At 34.6% G+C, this 22,500-nt stretch overlaps 1 protein-coding gene across 3 annotated transcripts in view; it reads left to right on the plus strand.

The window, feature by feature from the left end:
- LOC145258076 (uncharacterized) overlaps positions 1-22,500 on the plus strand; it is a 546,496-nt gene that overhangs the window by 514,590 nt on the left and 9,406 nt on the right. For all 3 annotated transcript variants that reach the window (XM_080115806.1, XM_080115809.1, XM_080115818.1), the window contains one exon: positions 19,845-20,020. In XM_080115806.1, coding sequence (XP_079971932.1) covers positions 19,845-20,020 — 176 coding nt within the window. The remainder of the gene's footprint in view (positions 1-19,844; positions 20,021-22,500) is intronic.

Raw genomic sequence — 22,500 nt, forward strand, 5'->3', positions numbered from 1 at the left:
AAATCAATCATTAATAGCAAATTAAATAAGTTAATATTTGTTTTGAAATTAATGTATGCGACAAGTTTAAAAAAGTAGTGAAAATGTCTTATTTATCCTTACTTTATAGAATTTTTGGTCCCCCGACAAAAGGAGTGTGGACTTGTAAATTCACCCTTGTCCGTTCATCCGTTCGTCTGTTCGAACTATTCTCCATAACTACGCATTGAAAGTTTTTGAAATTTTTGCACAAACATTAAACATGATATGAGTAAAAAAGGAACCGAACGGATTTTCCGGGAGAACTCTGGTTGGTCCTCTAGAGGTGCCTTTCGTGTTAAAATGGCTAAAATTGACACTTTTGTGCTTATTAAAAAAAAAAAAATTGATGCCTTGGATTTTTATAAAACTACCTAACTGATTTCTATATAATTTTGATTGTCTATACTTCGCGATAACTCTTGGGTGCGCCTCAGGTGCTCTTTAATTACTAATAAAACTATCCGTTTTGGGGACTAATTTACCATATTTGTCCTAAATTTTCTGTGTATATGTATTTAGCAGTTTTGCAAGGTGCTGAACTCAAAGTTAAATATGTTAAGGCCTTGGGGACTTTAAGGCTAAATGCGGGGGGGGGCAAATGATGTATTTAGCCATTTCTTTTTTTTTTTTTGCATGATGCAGAACTCCAATTTACGCATGTTAAGGCCTAAAACTGCACCGTTTGTTTATTTTCACCAGGATTTGACGTCCCCTGGAGACTTTTGGGGCTAACCCTAACCCTAACCCTAACCCTAACCCTGTGCATTCACGGGGGACCATGCATGCTTCAGTTGTTTTTTTTTTTTTTTTTTTTTTTTTTTTTTACATTGAATCCACTAATCGAAATTTTAGAACGTCACGGACGATGATATAACTTGCAGCTAGTTAGGTTTCGAAAACTCAACAGCCATATACAATAAATCACATGAAAACTTTTCATATAACTAGATTGAGTGATCATCACTTGTCATCTCTGATAAAACTCAGAACTGCACATAAATTTCAGCCTGACAATGTTCGAAGAATTGTCCATTTTAACTATTGTAATTTATATTCATTGGATTTATTGCTGTTGCTTTCGTTATATTGAAATAAAGAACACATGTATATCTCATGCTAAATTATTTCGTTATAGTTTTTTGTTTAAGTCTATGTACGGTTTTACTTGCATTCTTGAATAGGATGAAAGTGTTGCGTATCTTTAGATTAAAAGAAAAATATTTTGCAATAAGTTTTATTCAATGACTAAAAAACATTCTACGTTTTCGGTATTTATGACAACACAAACTAGCGCTTAAATTGTCACACCCCAAAAAGATGACATGATTCCATTTCCGTTTGATGAAGACCTGTTTTCTTTTTTTGTTTTCTTGTAGACTATCTACTAGTTGGCCAGTTGTGTACAAATTTCAAGAGCGATAGAAACCTTCTCTCATGTTTGAAAGTGACACAATGTTTAACGAACGAGATCGGAGATGCGTCGCTGTACAACTCCTGCTCTCTACTCTACCGATCAAAATTATGCCAATTATGCCAATTATGCCAGTACCCTCAAAATAAAATCCGGAGGTTTCAACGCTAGAGGGCACAGCTCAATGAAGTTTCCGGCAACGGTTACAGTCTTTGGTGTAGTTTTAAGTGAGGGCTACATCATGTTACCTCACATCGACGGAGTTGACTTGAAAGTCAACACCAAAGTGTACCTGAAGCGTGTGGTGATCCCCTGGTGCAATCAGGTGGCCGCTTAGAGACGCTGGATGTGGCAGCAGGCCTCGGAAACGGCCCACACGTCCAAAGTACCCAGGCTTGGCTTCAGAAAGGAGTGCTACCCTTTCTCTCATAGTCATAGTCCACGTCCTCCCCAGAACTTCACCAATATAACCTCCCACAGCTCCAAAGCTAGCCATCCGCCGAGTATTCGCTGAGCTCCCACTGGCGCTTGTAGAAAAGGCATGTTCCCGGTTCAGGACTTGTTTTTAGATAGATAATACCTGTTCAAAGATTGAATGCAAATTTCATTCAAATTAACTTAATATTTCTTGAGAAAAAAGAATATATAAATACTTTTGCTACTCATTATATATATATATATATATATATATATATATATATATATATATATACAAAGTGTGAATGAGTTTGTGTGAGGACGCTTCTCAAGCAATATACTCAACAAATCTTTTAGTCTGCAGACTTAAAATTTGGAATCTAGGGTATTCAGACATAAGGAAAATTTTGTAGTCGATTTTCATTCGGAAAAAGGGCTGCTAAAAGGTCCAAATTAAAATACTGATACGTAGAAATCAGAGTTTTATCTGTTTTAAAAGTGTTTCACGAATGCAACATGCATGAATAGTTCATATAACAGATTAGTTATGTTAAGAATACGTAAGTTTGAAAACACTTTTAAAAATATGTCAAACTGGCCTAATGGTCATCGTACCTTACTTACTGTCTTTAGGTTTTGGTTTCGATCTCAGCTCGAGTATATTTTTTTTACTCACAAAAATGAACTGTTTATTTACTCCCATGCACATATCTGAGTTTTTGTATGAATTCAAATATAATATTTCTGCGTATTTTACGACGGGACAATGCTGGGCGGCCTGCTAGTTTTAGGAAAATCGCAACAACTTAGGATATTTGGTGTATCTTAAATAGTATGTGACTAAATCCTATGCCCGGCAATATGTTTTTTACTTGGCAACACCGAGTATGTGCAGCTACTATATATAGTCTAAGCGTTAAATACGTCCTAAGATGGAGTACTGTTGGCATATTTGAGGAGGAGCTATTCAGAGTATCCTTATATATATTTATACAGGGGAAAAGAACATCGCTCACCAGATATCGAAGTCGGTTTTGTACCTTGCCGCAACAGGAAAGGATACTCTGAATAGCTCCTCCTCAAATATGTCAACAGTACTCCATCTTAGGACGTATTTAACTCTTAGACAGGCAGAGGGTTGTATTGAGAGTGAGATACCTACTGGAGCGGTAGAATGATCCAACTATTTTTCCGGCGATCTTGGCAACGGATTTGATGTATGCGTCCCATTTCAGTTTAGGAGTGAAGGTGAGTTCCAGAAGCTTGCTAAAACAGGGTGCTTCCCAAAACGGAAGCCATTCATTCCAATTGGGACCAGATGGGGATAAGAGCGTTGATCATGGAAAGTGAGAAAATTAGTTTATGTGTGTGTGTGTGTGTGTGTGTGTGTGTGTGTGAAAGACAGAAAAAAACCCAAATAAACACAGAGAAATTACAAAAAAACAAAAAACAAAACAAAATAAAAACAACGAAGGATTTGATCGGTTTTAAGTGCCCTCTAATTTTTCTCAAGTCATTTATAACTCGTATTTGTATACATATATTCTGGTTACATATATGCGTTAGTGACACTTGCAATTTTCCAAATGTGTGAAAGCGTATGGGGGTGAAGCGACATAAAATTATGATGATCATTGTATCTGGCGTATAAGGTGATGATTATGTCTGACACGCAAAAAATTCTTCATCCTGTCACCAAAGTAATCATAACATTGGAAAGAACGTCTGAATTTCTGTAATTTGACTTTCTTTTTGACAATTTAATTATTGTCGATATAACCAGTCCTGAATGATGTGCGCTTGTCCCAGAAACACCACTTAATTAGTTGAGGCTGATTTAATGTTTACATGAATTGTATTCATTTATAAAGCTCTCCTTTGTATTAAATACTTTTGAAAAAAATATTTGTCGAAATTTATTTCATCAACATATTTGAAAGTTATATATAAATGCGTATGTGTCTGTGTGTATTACACACACGCACACACACACACACACACACACACACACACACACACACACACACACACACACACACACACACACACACACACACAAGAACCCAGGATAACAGTACATTCTTATTAATAAAACGCAAGATTACGTGCTTATTTTTGAATTTGTCTTTTTCCTCTGGTGGTGGTCTCTTCCACTAGGGCTAGGACAACAGCATATTCTTTTCATTATTTTCACTCTTGAGCGTATATCTGACACAGTTAGACATAATTAATCAACCGAGAACCACATCACTCTGCATAAAAAATATAAGGTATCAATGGATATATATACGTGAGATTCAAACAAGGAAAAGAATATGCTGTTGTCATAGCTCTAATACACACACACACACACACACACACGTGATGAAAGGATGTATGAAAAAAGACAAAAGGAAAATGTATCTATGCATATTAAAATCTAATTATTTTGGTGTCGGGTTCTTATTAATAAATTGATAGATTCTTATTAATAAGTTGATAGGTTCTTATTAATAAGTTGATAGGTGCCTATTAATAAATTGATAGGTTCTTATTAATAAATTGATAGGTACTTATTAATAAATTGATAGGTACTTATTAATAAATTGATAGGTACTTATTAATAAATTGATAGGTACTTATTAATGATAGTTTTGCATGTTTACCTTTTGTTTTGTTTACTTCAATGAATTTTAAGAGATCATAGCCCCCCCCACCCCACCTCCTGAAGTTAATACTGTTTCTCATTATGATTTGGATTTATATCAGAGGGCTCTTTTAAGGATAAAGACTGTTCCCTTCATGGTTGCCAACTGTATTTCGTTACATCTTGGTCTTTCACGGATTGTTTGCAAGTATTTCTGAAGACGTTTTTTTTCATTAGGCTAGTTGCTCCTATCGCAATCGGTATAATATGTATTTCTTTCAGAAACCATGTAGTTTTTAAATCAATTTTTAGGTCTTGATATTTTGTTATTTTTTTCGCGTTCAATTCTATTTAAGCCACAATCATTTGAAACGGTGACATCAATAATGAGTGCAATTCTTTCGGGCTTGTTCCATATTACAATGTCTGGCTTATGTGTATGTATGCGTGTGTTTATATAAATATGTAAATGCTTTTGGTATCTCTGCATCCTCATCAACATATTTGTGCCGCTGAGTACGAAAGAGAAAAAAAAAAAAATGCGCACCTAAAACGTCGACGGAAGAAAGTAGATTTCGCATTACAAGTAACTCGCACAACTTTCACCAATGATGAACGACACCCGTCCCTCTACGTATTATTTCTTTATATCGCATTCCCTTTCAGAGACCAGGGACGTACAGGGGAGAGGTGCTAGGGATGCCCAAACACCTGTCTTTTTACTCCTGTTTTAAAAGTGCCCTTTTTAGAGGAATACATTATTGGTCTTTTACCCACCGAAACGGTGTTCATTACTATATTTTTGCCGTTTTTTTTTTCACTTGATCATTTGCTCTGAAAAAGTTCTCTGCGCGCCACTGTCAGAGGCTATCAGTTTTCAGACCCGCCTCCCGGATAGCGAGGAACAGTAAGCCTCACTCATTTATCTATTTCTTACTACATTGCCTGAGACTTAAGTGATGTTCCTCGGGAACGCTGATTGCCTTCTGATATTATTAGATACCACCATTAATTATTGACCTCACGCTAAAAAGCTGTTTTAACGGCTAGAGACTTTAAAAAAGCTATTCGAGAATTCATTACAAACCACATGACTTATGACTGTCGATTAATAACAGTCGAGCATGTGAGTTTTATTTTAATTCTATTTTCACCCCAAATAAGGCACAGTGCCACTTTGATGTAGGGAGCTACTATCTGGGACATAATTGCAGGGACACTATATAGGGAGTTTAGCAGCAAGGTGACTATTAACACTACACTGGAACTTCTGCATCTAATTGCAGTCGGGGAAACAGGAACCCAAAAGGAAATTCTAAAGTCTAGCAGTTCTGGGGAATAAACTATTAGAGTAGAAGGTTTTTCTGGCATCTGGAGATCTCTACTGTGAAGGGGTGAGATTTTGCTGCTTGTCGGGTTTGTCGGGGGATTTTACGTCGAAGCCTCTGCCATAAAAATAGTTGTAAAATAGGCAGAAGGATGCAACATTTTGTCGAGGGTACAATAGCTGAAGCCTAGCTGACAGTTCGGGACCAATTAGGTTGGCGACTCTCTTTTGAACCCTGGCCAGGAGTAATAGACTAGGTGCAGATGCACCAGCCCAAATGTGCCAACAATACTCCATACATGGACGAATGGTGGCCCTATAAAGGTACAAGATACTTTCAGGCGTAAGTAACTTTCTAGCACGGTAGAGAGATCCCACCTTCCTCGCAGCAGCGACGTCAATGCCCTTGATGTGTCTGTTCCAATTCATGTTTTCAAATATCAAAAGTATTAGAAAGATAATAATTTGAACTAATAAAACACGAAGGAAAAACGAATACGATCAAAGCACAGGCGTTCAATTTCAAATAATTCGAGTCACGCGATTACTTGCTTTTTTTTTTGTATTCAAAACGTCTTTTAATCATTTATTTTTATTTCCATTCTCTCAACTTTGCCCGGAGAAGCTCATTCTAACTAAGCAGTAGCTTAAATATGTATGCAGGCAAAAATGTACAAATAAAAATTTATATTATATATATATATGTTTGTATGTGTGTGCAATTCCTCCACTAGTGAAAACTCAAACATATTTGAAAAAAAAAAGGGTGTTATTTTAAATTTCTAACGAAAAATAAAGTCCGAATTATATTCGTAGTGTAATTTTACACTATAAAAAGAAAAGCGAATTATGAAATTGTGTAGTTACGTGCGAAACTACGTCTGTTGAGTGCATAAAAATCGAATGTGATTTTTCCATAACGTTGGTGAAAAAATATGGCCAATCTAACGTGAAATCTGGGGGCATACAGCACATGCCTCAACCCTTTCGAATAATGCTTAATAATGTCTAAACGTTGAAAAGAAAAAAAAATGTCTGACTCTTTTTAAATTTTTGTTTCCAGCGAATGTGAAAAATTATCGAATCGAACAATCTCCTCTTTTTTTTTGTTTTTAGTTGGTTTTGTTCTGTTTAGTTTGCTTTAATTTATTTTCTCCAATAAAGTACATAAGTATAGTTCCAAATATAAGCGGGCGGTAGAGGGGGGGCGTTTTCTACGGCACCCAAGCTTACAAAGTTCAGGACATTGCTGTGATGACCCAGCTAAGTTGGCTGAGGTATGGCTTTCGTCTTGTGCAGTTCTAGGAGGGCCACTTTCTTCAGGCGTTGCATTTTTTCCTTTAAGAAGAGGAGAAATTTACTGCTAATCGCCCGATGCATCTTACCGGAGAATGCTAACAAGGCTTACCCAGGCATATATTGCAAGCCAAAGTTCTTTTCCGCTAAAGCACTGGCTTTTCTACGTCAGTTTTTCAACATTTGTATCACAACATCTCGCTATGGGAAGGGGATAAATAATAGATCTGAGCGTTAGATTTTGTTGCTTTGATCAAGATGCAGTATCATTTAAACATCCTTATACAACCGAACAAAAAATCCGATGAAAGAAAAAAGCAGTCCGATTTTGAATAAAGTTAACATAAAGCCTAACATGATAAGTGCATTTGAGAAGTGTTATCATTGCACAAGCAATGGAGCCCCGCGTATAAAATCAGCAGTATGCTCTTTAATAAGACAGGAACCTGTTCGAAATGAATGTTTCTGTTTAGAGCACAATGGAACCATGATACTTGACTTTTGCATTTTGAATTTAATTCAAGCTATTATTAAAAAAAAATATTTGTATAGAATCAACTGTAGTTTCTTTATAGTACGAGGTAGACAACAATGTATTGAGGACTTACTTTCATGAAAAACACTCGTCTAGCTGAAACCATTATCAATAATTTTCCACATTCTTTATCTGTGCCTAAACCTAAACGTAGATTCCATGAACAAAGCTTCTTTCTTAGAACTGCACGGCTGTGTAATTTTCTTCGGTTTGCATGCTTTCCAGTTGATTACAATTTGATTATCTTCAAGTCCAACGTAAGCAAGTTCTTGATGAACCATTTCCCTAAGTAATCCTTTACAAAATTTTCACCACTTATAATTACTACGCTATAACTCTATTGACTAATGCACCTCTATTAACCGTTATCCTCGAGTGGCCTCCGAGCCTTGATAAGTGGTGACTCCTTTGTAAAAAAAAAAGAAGTCATTTAAAACTTCCTCCCTGTACCTCACTAAATACTGTGATGGGTGCCCGACTAGAGCAGACAATCAATCGATTAGATTAAAATAAGCGATTTCATTGATTTGGATGACAATAAAAGAATTGCACGGGTGGAACATTCGTTGATCCTCATATAATCCCGAGCAACATCAGGTCTCCCTGCTAGTATAGATATAAATTAGGAGATATTCTTCTTTTTCTTACTCAGATTTAAAATAATCCGTTGATTTTTTTTTTAAACCATGACAGTTCCTTAGTTTAAAAATGAAAATGGACAACTCTCTGTAATTCATACATAATATACATAATATGTTCTATAATTGATTTCTTTCGTCTTTGCAAACGGAGATGATTTAACATTGATGTATGATGTAGTAAATTGAAAGGAAATAGAGCTCCCTCCATCCCATCTATCAGTCTCGGTTCGTATTGGAAGATTCGTATTAATGAATAACATTTAATTCAATTGATTAGTCGGTAATTGCTGCTAATTGTATAGACGTCTGTTCATCTAATCGAATCTAATACACACACACACACACACACACACACACACACACACACACACACACATATATATATATATATATATATATATATATATATATATATATATATATACCAAGTTATAGGTATTCAAGAGAGAAAACTCATGGATTTAACGAGATTATTAAAAAGGCTCAATAAACGCGCAGCAAGATATATTTTTATTGATATAGACAAATATATATTGTCGTGACACTATACATGCTAATGTCTGGGACAGACGGTTGGTTAAAACCAGTAGTCCTCATCAAAACTTTTTTTTAAGTCGCTTGACGAGGACTAGTGGTTTTGACCAACCGTCCTTAACATTAGCATGTCCAGTGTCGCGACCTTGTAAATTTGTCTATATCAATATATATATATATATATATATATATATATATATATATATATATATATATATATATATATATATATATATATAGTTAGTAAGCTATAAAATATATGTGGCGATTAAGCTACACTGAATATTCCGCGTTTCATCCACTCTAGGACTCCTCAGGCTTATGCGCGAATTTTGTGGTTGCTTGTCGTTTTTATATACGCAATTCGCGCATAAGCCTGAGGAGTCCTAGAGTGGATGAAACGCGGAATATTCAGTGTAGCTTAATCGCCATATATATTTTTAACTTACTAACTAGCTCCACCTACATATTGAGCACTTTTGAAGTAAATACTTAAAGTTTACGTATAAATTTATACTTTCGTATATTTATTTTATGTGAGTAAATGATATATATATATATATATATATATATATATATATATATATATATATATATATATATATATATATATACTAGCATGGGTGGCCGGCGTTGCCCGGGAGTTTGGAGGTGTATGCTAAGCAAAAAAAAAAAAAAAAAAGGTCAATTTTTTTTAACTTTGACTCCTATTATGGCCCCTTAAAATTTATTGTTTTGGGCTCAAATCAAGTTATTAAATTAGATTCATGTCCAAGGAATCTAAAATTTCAAGTGTTTAGCACCAAAGTTGTCGGAGGAATTTGGTAGCGTTCTCAAAGTTCAAATCGTTGAACTTTGACCCCTTGCCAGCTAAATCTCTGGCCGAAACCCGATCACATAGATTTTCCCAAATCTCAGTACCCTGTATATCAAATTTCGAATCTGTAGACTAGATATTGACAGAGTTATTGCGTAGGGAAATATACACACACAGACACACAGATACACAGGTACACACGCAGACAGACAGTCACTTTCACTTTTATATATATATACTAGCATGGATGCCCGGCGTTGCCCGGGTATTTGGAGGTGTATGTTGAGCAAAAAAAAAGCGGTCAATTTTTTAAACTTTGACCCCTATTATGACCCCTTAAAATTTATTGTTTTAGGCTCAAATCAAGTTATTAATTTAGATCCATGTCAAAGGAACCAATATCTAAAATTTCAAGTGTGTAGACCCAAATTTGTCGGAGGAGTTTTGTAGAGTTCTCAAAGGTCAAATCGTTGAGCTTTGACCCCTTAACAGCCAAATTTCTGGCCGAAAACTAGTTACATCGATTTTTTCCAAATCTCAGTACCCTGTATATCAAATTTCGAGTCTGTAGACTAAAAATTGACAGAGTTATTGCGTAGGGAAATGTACACACACAGACACACACACACACACACACACAGACACTTTCACTTTTATAGATATACTAGCATTTCAGCCCGGCGTTGCCCGGGTGTTTTTATGTGTATGTTGAGCAAAAAAAAAAAAAGTGGCAGTAGGAAGGCAAGCTCGAACCCGTACCGCAAAGGAGAAAAAGAACGGGGTAAAACCTAACGTTTATGCTGTTACGACCACCGCCAAACCGGAAGCGACAATTTTTTTAAATTAAGGCTAGACAATCTAAAGGAGAGGATAACTTTCAAAAATATCGGCGAAAAAAGTTACCCCAACCCTGTAGAAAAGTGCCTAGTTGAAGGGGAAGATATTAATTTTTTTAGCCAATTTTTCGATATTTGTCGTATGAAAAGTCGAACTTTAAAACGACACTGATTTTGGTAAAATCCGTCGCCTCTATTGAAAGTTTAAGGCAGACATGCAAAGAAACTAGCTGTGTCTTCCCGCTGCTCCGTGACGAACCATGAAGCGATCAGCACCATCCAATTGAGACATCTGTTCTTATTTGTGAAACCATAAACAACTCTTTATATCTTTATAATATAAATGTATTACAGTTGTCTCAAATGGGTTTCACAGGATCTACAGTTCGCCTACATTTTCTATTCTTACAGCCCGCTCCTAGCTGTCTGTCCACCCCTGTCTAGACGTAGGGTAGGAAGAAAAAGGCAGACATGTCTGGGAAAGGTGGATTTCGGATCGTAAGTGGTTTAGAGGTTAACAACTTGCCCAAAAGTGTGTTTGAGGTAATGTACGGCCATGAATTTAAAATATACAGTAAAAAGCCATAGAGAAACTATCGTTGATTAACTTAGATTCAATGTGATACAAACATATTAATAAAAAAGAATGCAGGCAGTCTCTACGTTGTAATTTGAATTGATTAAAATAATTTCATAAGAAATCATTAAGATTTTTACTCAGGAATTGAAGAAAAGCAAATAATTGAGAAATATTGACATTAATGTTAATGACATCGTCTCAGTACATTATTCGGATTAAATCTATATGAACTTTAAACATAAAAAACATTTATATATATATATATATATATATATATATATATATATATATATATATATATATATATATATATATATATATTGATTTGAATATCTGGTCAGGGTTTACCTGCAGGGCGAAGTATCTTCATGTTATTTTTGTGCTGAAAAAAATCAATGTGCAAAGAGACCAAATGAACTCAAGTAGTATATATATCAATGTACGCATCCCCTCTCATATACACACACACGCACACACACATATATATACACACACGCGCGCGCACACACACACATATATATATAATGCATAGACATATATATAATGCATATATATATATAATGCACATATATATATATATATAATGCATATACACATACATATATATATACACGCGTGCGCACTGTGTGGAACGATAAAATTGTCGCCCTAGAAAGGCCGCATGATTCCATCTCCGTTTGATAAAAACTCGCTTTCTTTTTTTGTTGCAGATCATCTACTTATTGGTCAGTTGTGTACAAATCCCAAGACCAATAGGAGCCTTCTATCATGTTTAAAAGTTACACAATGTTCAATGAACGAGATCGGAGATGCGTTGCTGTAAAACGCACACGCTCTCTACCGATCTAAGTTATGACAACAAGACCTTTGTGAACACTCTCCAAAAGCATCACTGAAATGCCACGAATAACAGTGACGTGCCCATGGTGATGAGTTTCTGTCCATGGTTATGGTTATTGGTTTCAAGTGAGCGCCATATCATTCTACTGCACATCTTCGAAGCTGGCTTTAAAGTATACCTAGATGTGCTAAAGAGTGTCGTGATCCCCTGGTGAAAACAAGTGGCCGCTGGCAGACCCTGAATATGGCAGCAGGACTCGGCGCCCGCCCACAAGTCCAAAGTGACCAAGGCTCATTTTCAGAAGAACTACTACTTTTCCTTCACTGGCCCCAACCATCCCCGACTTGAACCCGTTCGACTACATTGTTTGGTCATACGTCAAGAACATCACTAAGATCACCTTCAGCGACACCAAAGCCAGCCTGATCGCCGCCATCTGCCGAGTATTCGCCGAGCTCCTGTCGGCACGTTGTGGAAAAGGTAAACTTCCACATCCGGACCAGTATCGAAACGGTGATTGAGGTTGAAGGCGTCTACATTTAATAGATGTCAGCTTTACTACATAATCAAGTTACCTGAATTGATTATTTCAAAAGATGTTTTTAAATAAAGCTGTATTGTTGTTTTCTTTAGGTCAACAACTTCATCGTTCCCACTATATATATATATATATATATATATATATATATATATATATATATATATATATATATACATATATATATGTATACATATATATATATGTATACATATATATACATATATATACATATATATATATGTATACATATACATATATATACGTATACATATATATGTATATGTATACATATATATGTATACATATACATATATATGTATACATATACATATATATGTATACATATATATATACATATATATATACATATATATAGTAACGTCCAAAACTAAGGGACAACAATTTAAAGCCTAAAATTTGTTAGAAATAACAACTGTGAAAAGCTGAAATTTTGACAACTGGTAGTCGTTATCATCCATAGTAACATACTAAAATTTGAATCATTTGCAAGGGATAGAAAAAGAATTATAACGATTATTTATATATTTTCAAAATAGGAACGTCCAAAATAAGGGACAAAATTGAGAAAAACAATGTAAACAGCCAAAAAACAATAATAATACATGTACAATCAATATTTAGTACATGAGCCCTTGCTCTCAATGACAGCGGCACATCTTCGACTACAAGAACGAATCAGTTCTTAATAATCCTCGATACTAATTTTAGACCATTGTTCTTGAAGCTTCCCCACGTGTTAGTGGGTATTCTTTCCATAACTTTCACTCCTAAGTCCTTCCAAAGATTTTCTATTCGATTTAAGTCAGTACTTTGCGGTGGTCAATCCATAGTTTCGAAATATTGCTCGCTAAGGTAACTCATTATCACGTTTGCCTTGTGACATGGGGCATTATCTTGCATAAGGGTAGCCCTATTGAAACCTGAATTCTGTATGATTGGCACAACATGATCTTGAACAATGGTATTACGGATCTGCGCGTTTACACGAGTTTGTAACCGGACAAGAGGCGTTGTACCTTGGCTAGAACACATTCCAAATACCATGACGCTTACGCCCCTAAACTTGAAAGTTTTCTTCGCACACTTTGCACTTAATCTTTCACCAATACGTCTCTTTACATTGTTTTTCCATTATTTCCAAATAAATTAAACTTGCTTTCGTCACTGAAGAATACTTTTTACCCAATTTTCATATGCCCAAATTACATACCTGTTTACAAAGTCTAATCTCTATTTCTTATTCTTCAAACTAACAAGTAGTTTCTTCCCTGGGTTCGATTAAACAGCCCTATTTCTGGCGGTTGTCTAGAAACAGTCTGTTTTGACACATTAACACATGATATACTATTCATAACCCTTTTAATTTCTGTGCAAGATATAAAACGGTCTTTTAATGACATACGCTACATTATTCGATCTTCTCGTGCCGAAGTTTTGCGGGGTCTGCCGGTTTAAAAAGCACTAACTATTTTGCCAGTATCATTGTAGGATTTAACAACCCTGCCTACAACACTCTTGGAACGTTTCACCTTCTCTGAAATCTCTGTAATAGTGCTTGTCTCACAGAGTAATTATGTTTTTTTTTTGGCGCTTCACCATGGTGCCGGCTGATGCAACCTTTACAAATGACAAAGTAAGACTTATTCTTAAGAGAACATAAAAAGACTTGAATATAGTATACTGTGTACATTGTTTTCCTCAATTTTGTCTCTTACTTTTGGACGTTTCTATTTTGAAAATTAATGAATAATTGTTATAATGATTTTTCTATCCGTTGCAAATGACTCAAATTTTAGTATGTTATTATGGATGATAACGACTACCAGTTGTCAAAATTTCAGCTTTTCACAGTTTCAAATAATAGGTTTTAAAATTTTGTCCCTTAGTTTTGGACGCCACTGTATATATATATATGTGTGTGTGTGTATACATATATATATATATATATATATATATATATATATATATATATAGTGTAAAAATGTAGGATAAATTTCATGCATATTATTTTCAATGTGGTAGAATACTTTGAAAAGTCCTTTAAATAACTTGATATTGGACTATGTTTACAGTATTATGCAATCTGTAATCCTATAATATTTATGTATTTCATTTATATTTTTATATATATATATATATATATATATATATATATATATATATATATATACATACATACTTTTGCTCTCGTTTGGCTCATCAGTGGAACATGCACGTGCAGATCATAATGTCATAATCATTAGATCACTACCACCGTGTTGACATTTTAAAAGCACGGTAAAATTTAACTGTATTTCTCACGGTTAACGGTGTCCGCGTGAGTTTGTTTCATTGCTAATGGAGTCAGAGATGGCTTTGTTAACCGGCTCGAATCTCCCGACCGGCGGTAATCGTGACATCCTGCGCCGAAGATTTGCGAAAGGATGAAACACTAGCTTCTGTAGATAATAAAATAATTATAGTAATAATTTAACAATTCGGTTCTTATTGTCGAGCAATGAAATGACATAAATCGTTAACTTAAGCCCACGTGCGCAGATCATTATGTTATAGTCATAAGATCACTCCCAACCGTCTTGAATGACATTTATATAAATGCTAATTTCATCTATATTTCTCGCGGTTAACGTTGGCTGAGCAGTTTGTTCTTTGCTAATGGAGTCAGAGATGTCGGTAATCGTGACACCCTGCATTGACCATTATTACAATATATATATATATATATATATATATATATATATATATATATATATATATATATATATTTGCTTTTTATTAAACCTACAAACGTTTTAGATCTTTTTGCATGACACTGTATAATTGTTGATTAAATATATTTCCCATTGCGTGGAATTTCCACAGGTCCTGCTAGTTAATAATGATATTTTATTTTTAAATCATAAATGTTTGTCATGATAAATATTAGTAAGTAAAAATATCATCCGTGAACGCAATTGGCATTACCAGCTTAACATTCTTCAAATAAAAACTAATATATTTGTTTTGTTTTTGTTTTTTTTGGGGTTTTTTTTTTAATTGCAGCAGTTTACAAGATGACTTAAGTAATTTTACAGACTTTCTTTGTAAAAGCATTTAAAATTGTCGTAAACTCTTGAAAATTCAGTATATTATTGCTCTAAACCTTATGAGATGACTGACCAATGTTTATGATTTCAGGTTCAAATGAACAGCTACAGCAGGGATTGGATAAATCCCACTAATGCCTGAATATCACAGCTGGTCAATTTCAAAAATGCGATTTGGACGTGAGGACACTTTAGAAAAAAGATATGCAATAAAATTCTGTTTGAAACTTGTAAAAAATACCACAGAAACGTATGGAATGCTTCAGACTGCTTTTGAACCATCTTGCATGAATCGAGCATCAGTTTTTTTTTAGTAACATAAGAGATTCAAGGAAGGCAAGGAGTCTGTGAGAGGTGTGGGGGGAGTAAGGAAGCCAGAACACTAGAGATGATTGGCCAAATAAAGAATTTCATCGATGAGGACCGTCGTGTGTCTATAGAGACAATGAATGCACAGTTTGATATGATGTCAGTGTGAGAAATGTACACACAATTATTCGTGACGAACTGAAGTTACGCAATATTTGCGCAAAGTTTGCCCAAATGACGCTCATAGATCACATACTAAGATGGCCGCTTGAACAGTTCCTCACTCTCCGTATACTCCAGACCTTGCTCCTTGTGACTGGCCATTCCCTAAGCTCAAGGAAAACTTTGGGGGCTATCATTATGAGACAATTATGGACACACAAAAGAACTCCTATGGGTCCCTCTCAGAAGTTGTTGGAAGTGTACAGCAAGTGCATTGCATCCGGAGGAGATTACTTTGAAAGGGACTAGAGTTTCATGTGTGTACTGTCAATAAAAGTTCCCATGCGAAAAAGTCTGGAAACGTATTTAAGGCACCTCGTACGTTTTTTTAATTTTTTTTTAAATTTAAAATGGCAGCAATTTAATGTTTTAAAACAGTAAATACTCTCTGTTTTCAGACCGCAAAAAATAATTGTGAGCTAAATATTCTTCAGATGAATAAAACAAATGTCACGTTTTGAAATGTATTTATTATAAAATTAAACTGTTTTAGTCGATGGAACTGCATAAGTTGATTTTGAGGAATTTATTTCAAAAATTAATTAAAAATTAAATGCCAGACTATTTTACCTTAGCGACATCAGAATACTAACCAATCACAGGACGATCTCATTTTTTTAATGTGGATGGAGAGTAATCACTAGGGCTATGACAACAGCATATTCTTTTCCTTGTTTTTATTCTCAGGTATATATCCATTGATATCGTATATGTTTTTATGTAGAGTGATGTGGTTCTCGGTTGATTGATTGTGTCTAACTGTGTCGGATATATACTCGAGAGCCAAACAATGAAAAGAAAATGCTGTTATCATAGCACTAGTAATAACGTATAAACGAATACGACGCGGCTTAACATGTACATTTATTTGGTGCTTATTTATGATACCCGCCCATTAAATTTATTAATTTATTATTTATGTCTTCAAGTCCAACACAAACAAATTCCTGATGAACCGCCCCTTAAGTAATGACACTTTATCAATTCTCCAATACTATTACTACACTATCCCATTGATTACTGTACACACAATAACCCTTATCCTCGAGTGGCTCTTGGGCCTTGATAAGTGGTGACCTCCATGCAAAAAAAAAAACAAAAACAATTGTGTTATTTTAGTCAACACACTTTTATTTTGGAACAATGTATATTGTTTAAAAAGTTCTAATAAGATAATCTCATTTTGTTAATGTGGATGAAATGTGATAACGTACGTACGAACATGAAGTGACTTGGCATATTTTCACATACATTTCTTTTATAGATATTATATTTTATGTTATTCACAAATACGAAAGTGGTTCATTATTTTTTTTCAATAGTTCAATTATTGGTGATGGATACTCAGATAGTCACGGACTATTAGAATTTCTGTACATTTTCATAAAAAAAAACATGTAGTTTTTTATTTCATTGAAATTTTCATGAGATAACGCGTGTCGTCAGGTTGGTTAAACTACGGAAGCACAAAATGTTCACTATTTTGTCGCATTCGGTGTTTTGAGAACATTATTTTCACCGTTTATTTGCACCTAAACGTTCGATATACTAAGCCTTTTTTGCTGTCGTAGTTTTATAGACAAAAAAGTATGGCGCAATCCATTCATTCTGCTCTTATTCTATTGTATCATTTAAAATAAAATTACATTTTTAAAAATACTAGTCTCTTAACATAATATATCGAGATTCTATGGTTTTTGACTATTCGAGTATTCACTATAAAATTAGACGATTAAAGACAACAATAATTTTCATATCAGGGTTATTATAAAAAATACCTTTAATATAGGTTATTTATATAATTAAACTAGAAGTCCGCGTTACCTGATCGTAAAATACGTATAAATCAATTTAATTCATGCGGGTTTCGTATTTATTATTATACAGGCAATTCTCAATTGATTATTATCCAATATATAGTCATGATTTCAAAAGTGAGATGAAAAATATGACTTGTGTGCCATCTGCTAGAATCGAGACAAAAACGTTTTCCTTTTCAGCCTTAGTCGTTATTTATCACACGTCGATACCGCCTGAGCTACCGGCAGATGTATACGAAAAATTGAAAATCAAGCGACTTTTAGCTATGAATGTTTAATTCTGCATATATTTAAGTGATGGCTGGTGCATCTGCTACTAGTCTCTCGCTCCTTGACAAGGTTCAAAAGAGAGTCGCAAACCTGATAGGCCCTGAACTGGCATCTAAGCTTCAGCCTCTGTCCCATCGACGAAATGTTGCATCCCTCTGCCTGTTCTACAAGTATTTTAGTGGTGAATGCTCTGACGAACTGCAATCACTTGTGCCCCCACGACGTGAGCACCCTCGACAAACCCGACAGGCTACTAAATCCCACCCCACACTGTAGAGATCCCTATATGTAAAAGATCTTTCTACTCCAATAGTTTCTTCCCCAGAACCGCTAGACTTTGGAACTCCATTCCAGGTCCCTGTTTCCCCAACAGTACCGACGTGCAGAAGTTCAAGTGTAACGTGAACCGACATCCTGCTGCCGAAATCCCTACATAGTACCCCAGTAGTTGTTGCCCCTGATAGTAGCCCCCCTACACCAAAGTGGCAATTTGCCTTGTTTGGAATGAAAATGTAATAAAAAAAAATATTTGCAAAATAAACGCAGGAGTAAACGTTTATTCGATTTACTCCTGCCAAGGTCAAATGTTTTTTTTTCAATTTTGAACACTTAGCAACTACTTTTACAGGCTAAAAACAAAATTGCAATTGTTTCCCAGGTTCAAATATCCTATATATCAAGTTCTAAGTTTGTAGACCAAAAATCAGCAAGGAGTTTGGTAGAGACTTTTCGCACATACAAAGACAAGTCCATTACACACACACACACACACACACACACACACACACACACACACACATATATATATACATGTATATATATATACATATATATAAACGTATATAAATACATATGCGTTTGCTAGAACTTTTTAATCCTAAATGCTACGCAGTTATGCACGACATAGGAAATATAGATAAATAGAGCCGAGCATAATATTTAAATAAATCCAATTTCCAATGAGAAACCATAAAAAATGAATAATTAATTAATGGAAGCTCGTTTTTCAATGGAAGATGCAAATTAGTAAACCTTCATTTAGTAACTCGCATATCCATTACCGAGTATATCAAGAAGTTTGCTTTAATAATTTTAAACAGGAAAACTATGCTTTTAATATCAATGTAAGCGTGACGAAAAAACTTAACTTCATAGAGATATCGATAATATTTATTCGATTAATTTATTTAATATCGTTCACTGGAATCCTCGTAAAACATTTTGCTAATAAAAGCAGAGTCTGATTGAAACACACTTATACATTAATAAAACTTAGTATTTAGAAACAGCCCAGCGTCATTTTGAAGATTTCATTATGAAGAGCCATTTTCTTTTCATTAGCGTTGCCCCATGTTTTTAAGAAGAAACAAATGTAATTCGATTTATTTATTTATTTATTTGCAAATGCAATCGATATTCCTCGAAATATTTGTGCAGGATGGCCATCACGTAACATCATTTGTAAACGGTGTATATATTTCTAAGTATGGTTCAAATAATATAAGTGGAATAGTTTCATTGGAAAGAAAGAAATTTTTTTCTAAAAATGTACTTTTTGTTTTGGTGTAAGAGAGAAAATAAATAAATATCCACAACATAACTTTGACTTGGGAAGATATGCCATAAATATTAAAAAAAAAAACAACAATCAAACATGTTGGAAATTATGGACCTTTTTCTTTTATTTGTACAGCGTCCTTGATTGAAGCGTCCGACGATGATGGGGAAGATGAAGAAGCGATCCCACCGGAACGTCTTAAACCGAGGGTCAGTTCGTTCATGATAAAAAAACGAGTGCTCCAGCCGGAAGGGAATGGACAGATAACGAATGATGAAGAGTTGAGAAGATTGTCCAGGTCACATTCAGAGGTCAGTATTCCACCTTAGAAGGGACTTATACCCCATATTTGTTTATTTATTTTTCTATTTTACTTCAGTCGAAGTTATCAGAAGTCACGGCCCTCCCCTTCCAGGGGCTAACACTTGATCTCTATATAAGATGTATGGATATGCGAATATTCCAGTAAAGTTCTCAAACACCGAGTTGGTAAAGCAGTTGTGAAGATATTTTTCGACTTCCCAATTGACCATTTAAATATATTATATTAGTCTTGTGGTCCTTTGGTCTTATTGGATTTCAGCATAAGAATTCTTCTAGTCTGGTGGAGTATCCAGCTTCGTGCTGTTACTTGAGGTAGCATCACTTGGAGAATGTGCATCATTCCTTGTAAAAGCTGGTGTGAGTTAGCTATATGAACATTTTATTTGGTCCACGAATATTATGTGATTTGGAATATTTAGTCAGGGTTTACTTTTAAAGAAAAGCATCTTCTGACAAATTCCTTTACTGAGGCTTTAGACACTCGAGGATAGTTTCTAGTAGGAATTCAAGTTTTCTTCCATATTTCTCATATCTATGTGTGTATAGTCATTTAAAATTGCATTTTAACCTCAGAACGTATGCTTTATGTAACAGAGCACGTATGAGCGTGTGGGAAATGTTGGCAGGAGTTGTAGATTAGCTGGCTTGTAAAGATATTAGCAGCAGTAGTCGAAAAAGCACATATGTAAATTAGAAAGTGTGCGCGGATTTGCGTCTGAAGAAAGTTTAAAAAAAAAAAAAGGACAGCATGTAGTCCGGGGAAGACTAAAGTCCGCGCGCGAAAAAGAGAAAGAAATGGACTGTAACCGACGTGACAGAAAACCTACCGAATGAGATGGATGTGTGGCCCCAGTGGTGGTGAAAGACTTTTAAGCTGACGTCGTTATGGGTTTTGTTAATCTCATGGCAGACGAAATGAACGGTTAGAAAAAACAAGAAGCAGGCATTGTTTGGAAAGTAAAGGTAAGCAATTCGATTTGCATGTAAAAAAGAAAAAGAAAAAAAAAAGAAAAAAAAAACAACCTGGATTTTTATTTCTTTCGACTTTTATTTTTATAAAATACTAAAGTGAAGTGTAACGCCACATAACATTACGCTACATTTATACAAAACCGGTGCTTACGCATTTTGAATTTAACTCCAATATGAGGTGATTGAACAAATAAACAAATGAACGGGTTTTATTTTCATCAGAAAATAATACAAGCCAACCATGATAATAAAATGTGCACCAGAAGTTATAAAAATCCGTTTTGTATTTTAGACTCTTATTCTGAAACTTAATTTAAACGTTTTTTTCCTTTTTAAATCTACTTTTTCTGCGAATGAATCACCTCTAATAAAGGCTCAGGTGGCTCTCGAATATAATGTTTAATGATGATGGCCACAATGAGAGGAGCGGAAACAATGTGTTGGATGAACAGAACATTACTTAAGAGAAATTAAGTATACGCGTAGGCAGCTTATTAAGTATTCGTTTATATTAGACTTTAAGACAAATAGTTGTTATGAACCAGTTTCGTGATACCTTTTCCGACGGATGGAATGGTCTTGGAAAGAAACTTTATTCATAGAAGTTACGTTTGGTTTTTAGTAAAGCGAGAGAGAAAGAGGAGAGATAAACATGAATCTACATTTCTTAAATTTACTAATTGGTCACCACTTATCGAAGCCAAAGGATTAGCGTTAAAGAGATCGTTAAATAAACATCGATGTGCAGTGAAATCGAGTTTCAGAAAGAAGAGTTTTTACAAAGCCGATTAAAAAAAAATTGCTATTTCGGGAGAGAACCTTGTTTGGTCTTCCGGAACGATGGGCGTCATTGAGGTCAAAATTATCGTGTTTGAATCTGGTAAACCAATTTCGAACAATTCTCTTAGCTATAGCGTTTTCTCTATATACGGCAAAAATATCCTTGGTCACTTCACTCGCTTTTTTTTTTTACAAAAAGAGGTGTCAAAAATGTTATATTTTTATCTACTTCACAATTAATTTGACGATTCTGAAAAACGAGAAACAATTATATGAGCAAAAAACGATGACCATTGTCTTGTAGAACAGAATACGTGCTTTCTAATGATATATAACACTTTGACAAATATCAAAAAAGTTTTAGAGCAAAATTTTTATGAAACGGCAGGAACTTATACAACAACCTGTTGAAATGCGAAATGCTCTTTTGAACTAACCGACGTATTTATACTTCTTTCTGCGCATGATCACATAAAAAATTATTATTTCAAGTGTATTTTTATTTAGACTCTATTATCTTTGTCTCGATACCAACATCGGTTAAGACGCGAAATGTTTTAGTTTCGATTCTAGCTGATGTCACTAAGTAATTTTTTAACAATCTTTTGCCATCATATTTTTTTTTATAAATAGCTGTAAATATCTGCATGATTTTAAATATATTTAAACGTATTTTACGGCAAGCGGAATCAAAAGCGCTAGCGTATAAACATAT

This window comes from Euprymna scolopes, chromosome 3 (assembly GCF_053919585.1).
Source record: "Euprymna scolopes isolate OS-2025 chromosome 3, ASM5391958v1, whole genome shotgun sequence".
NCBI lineage: Eukaryota > Metazoa > Mollusca > Cephalopoda > Sepiida > Sepiolidae > Euprymna > Euprymna scolopes.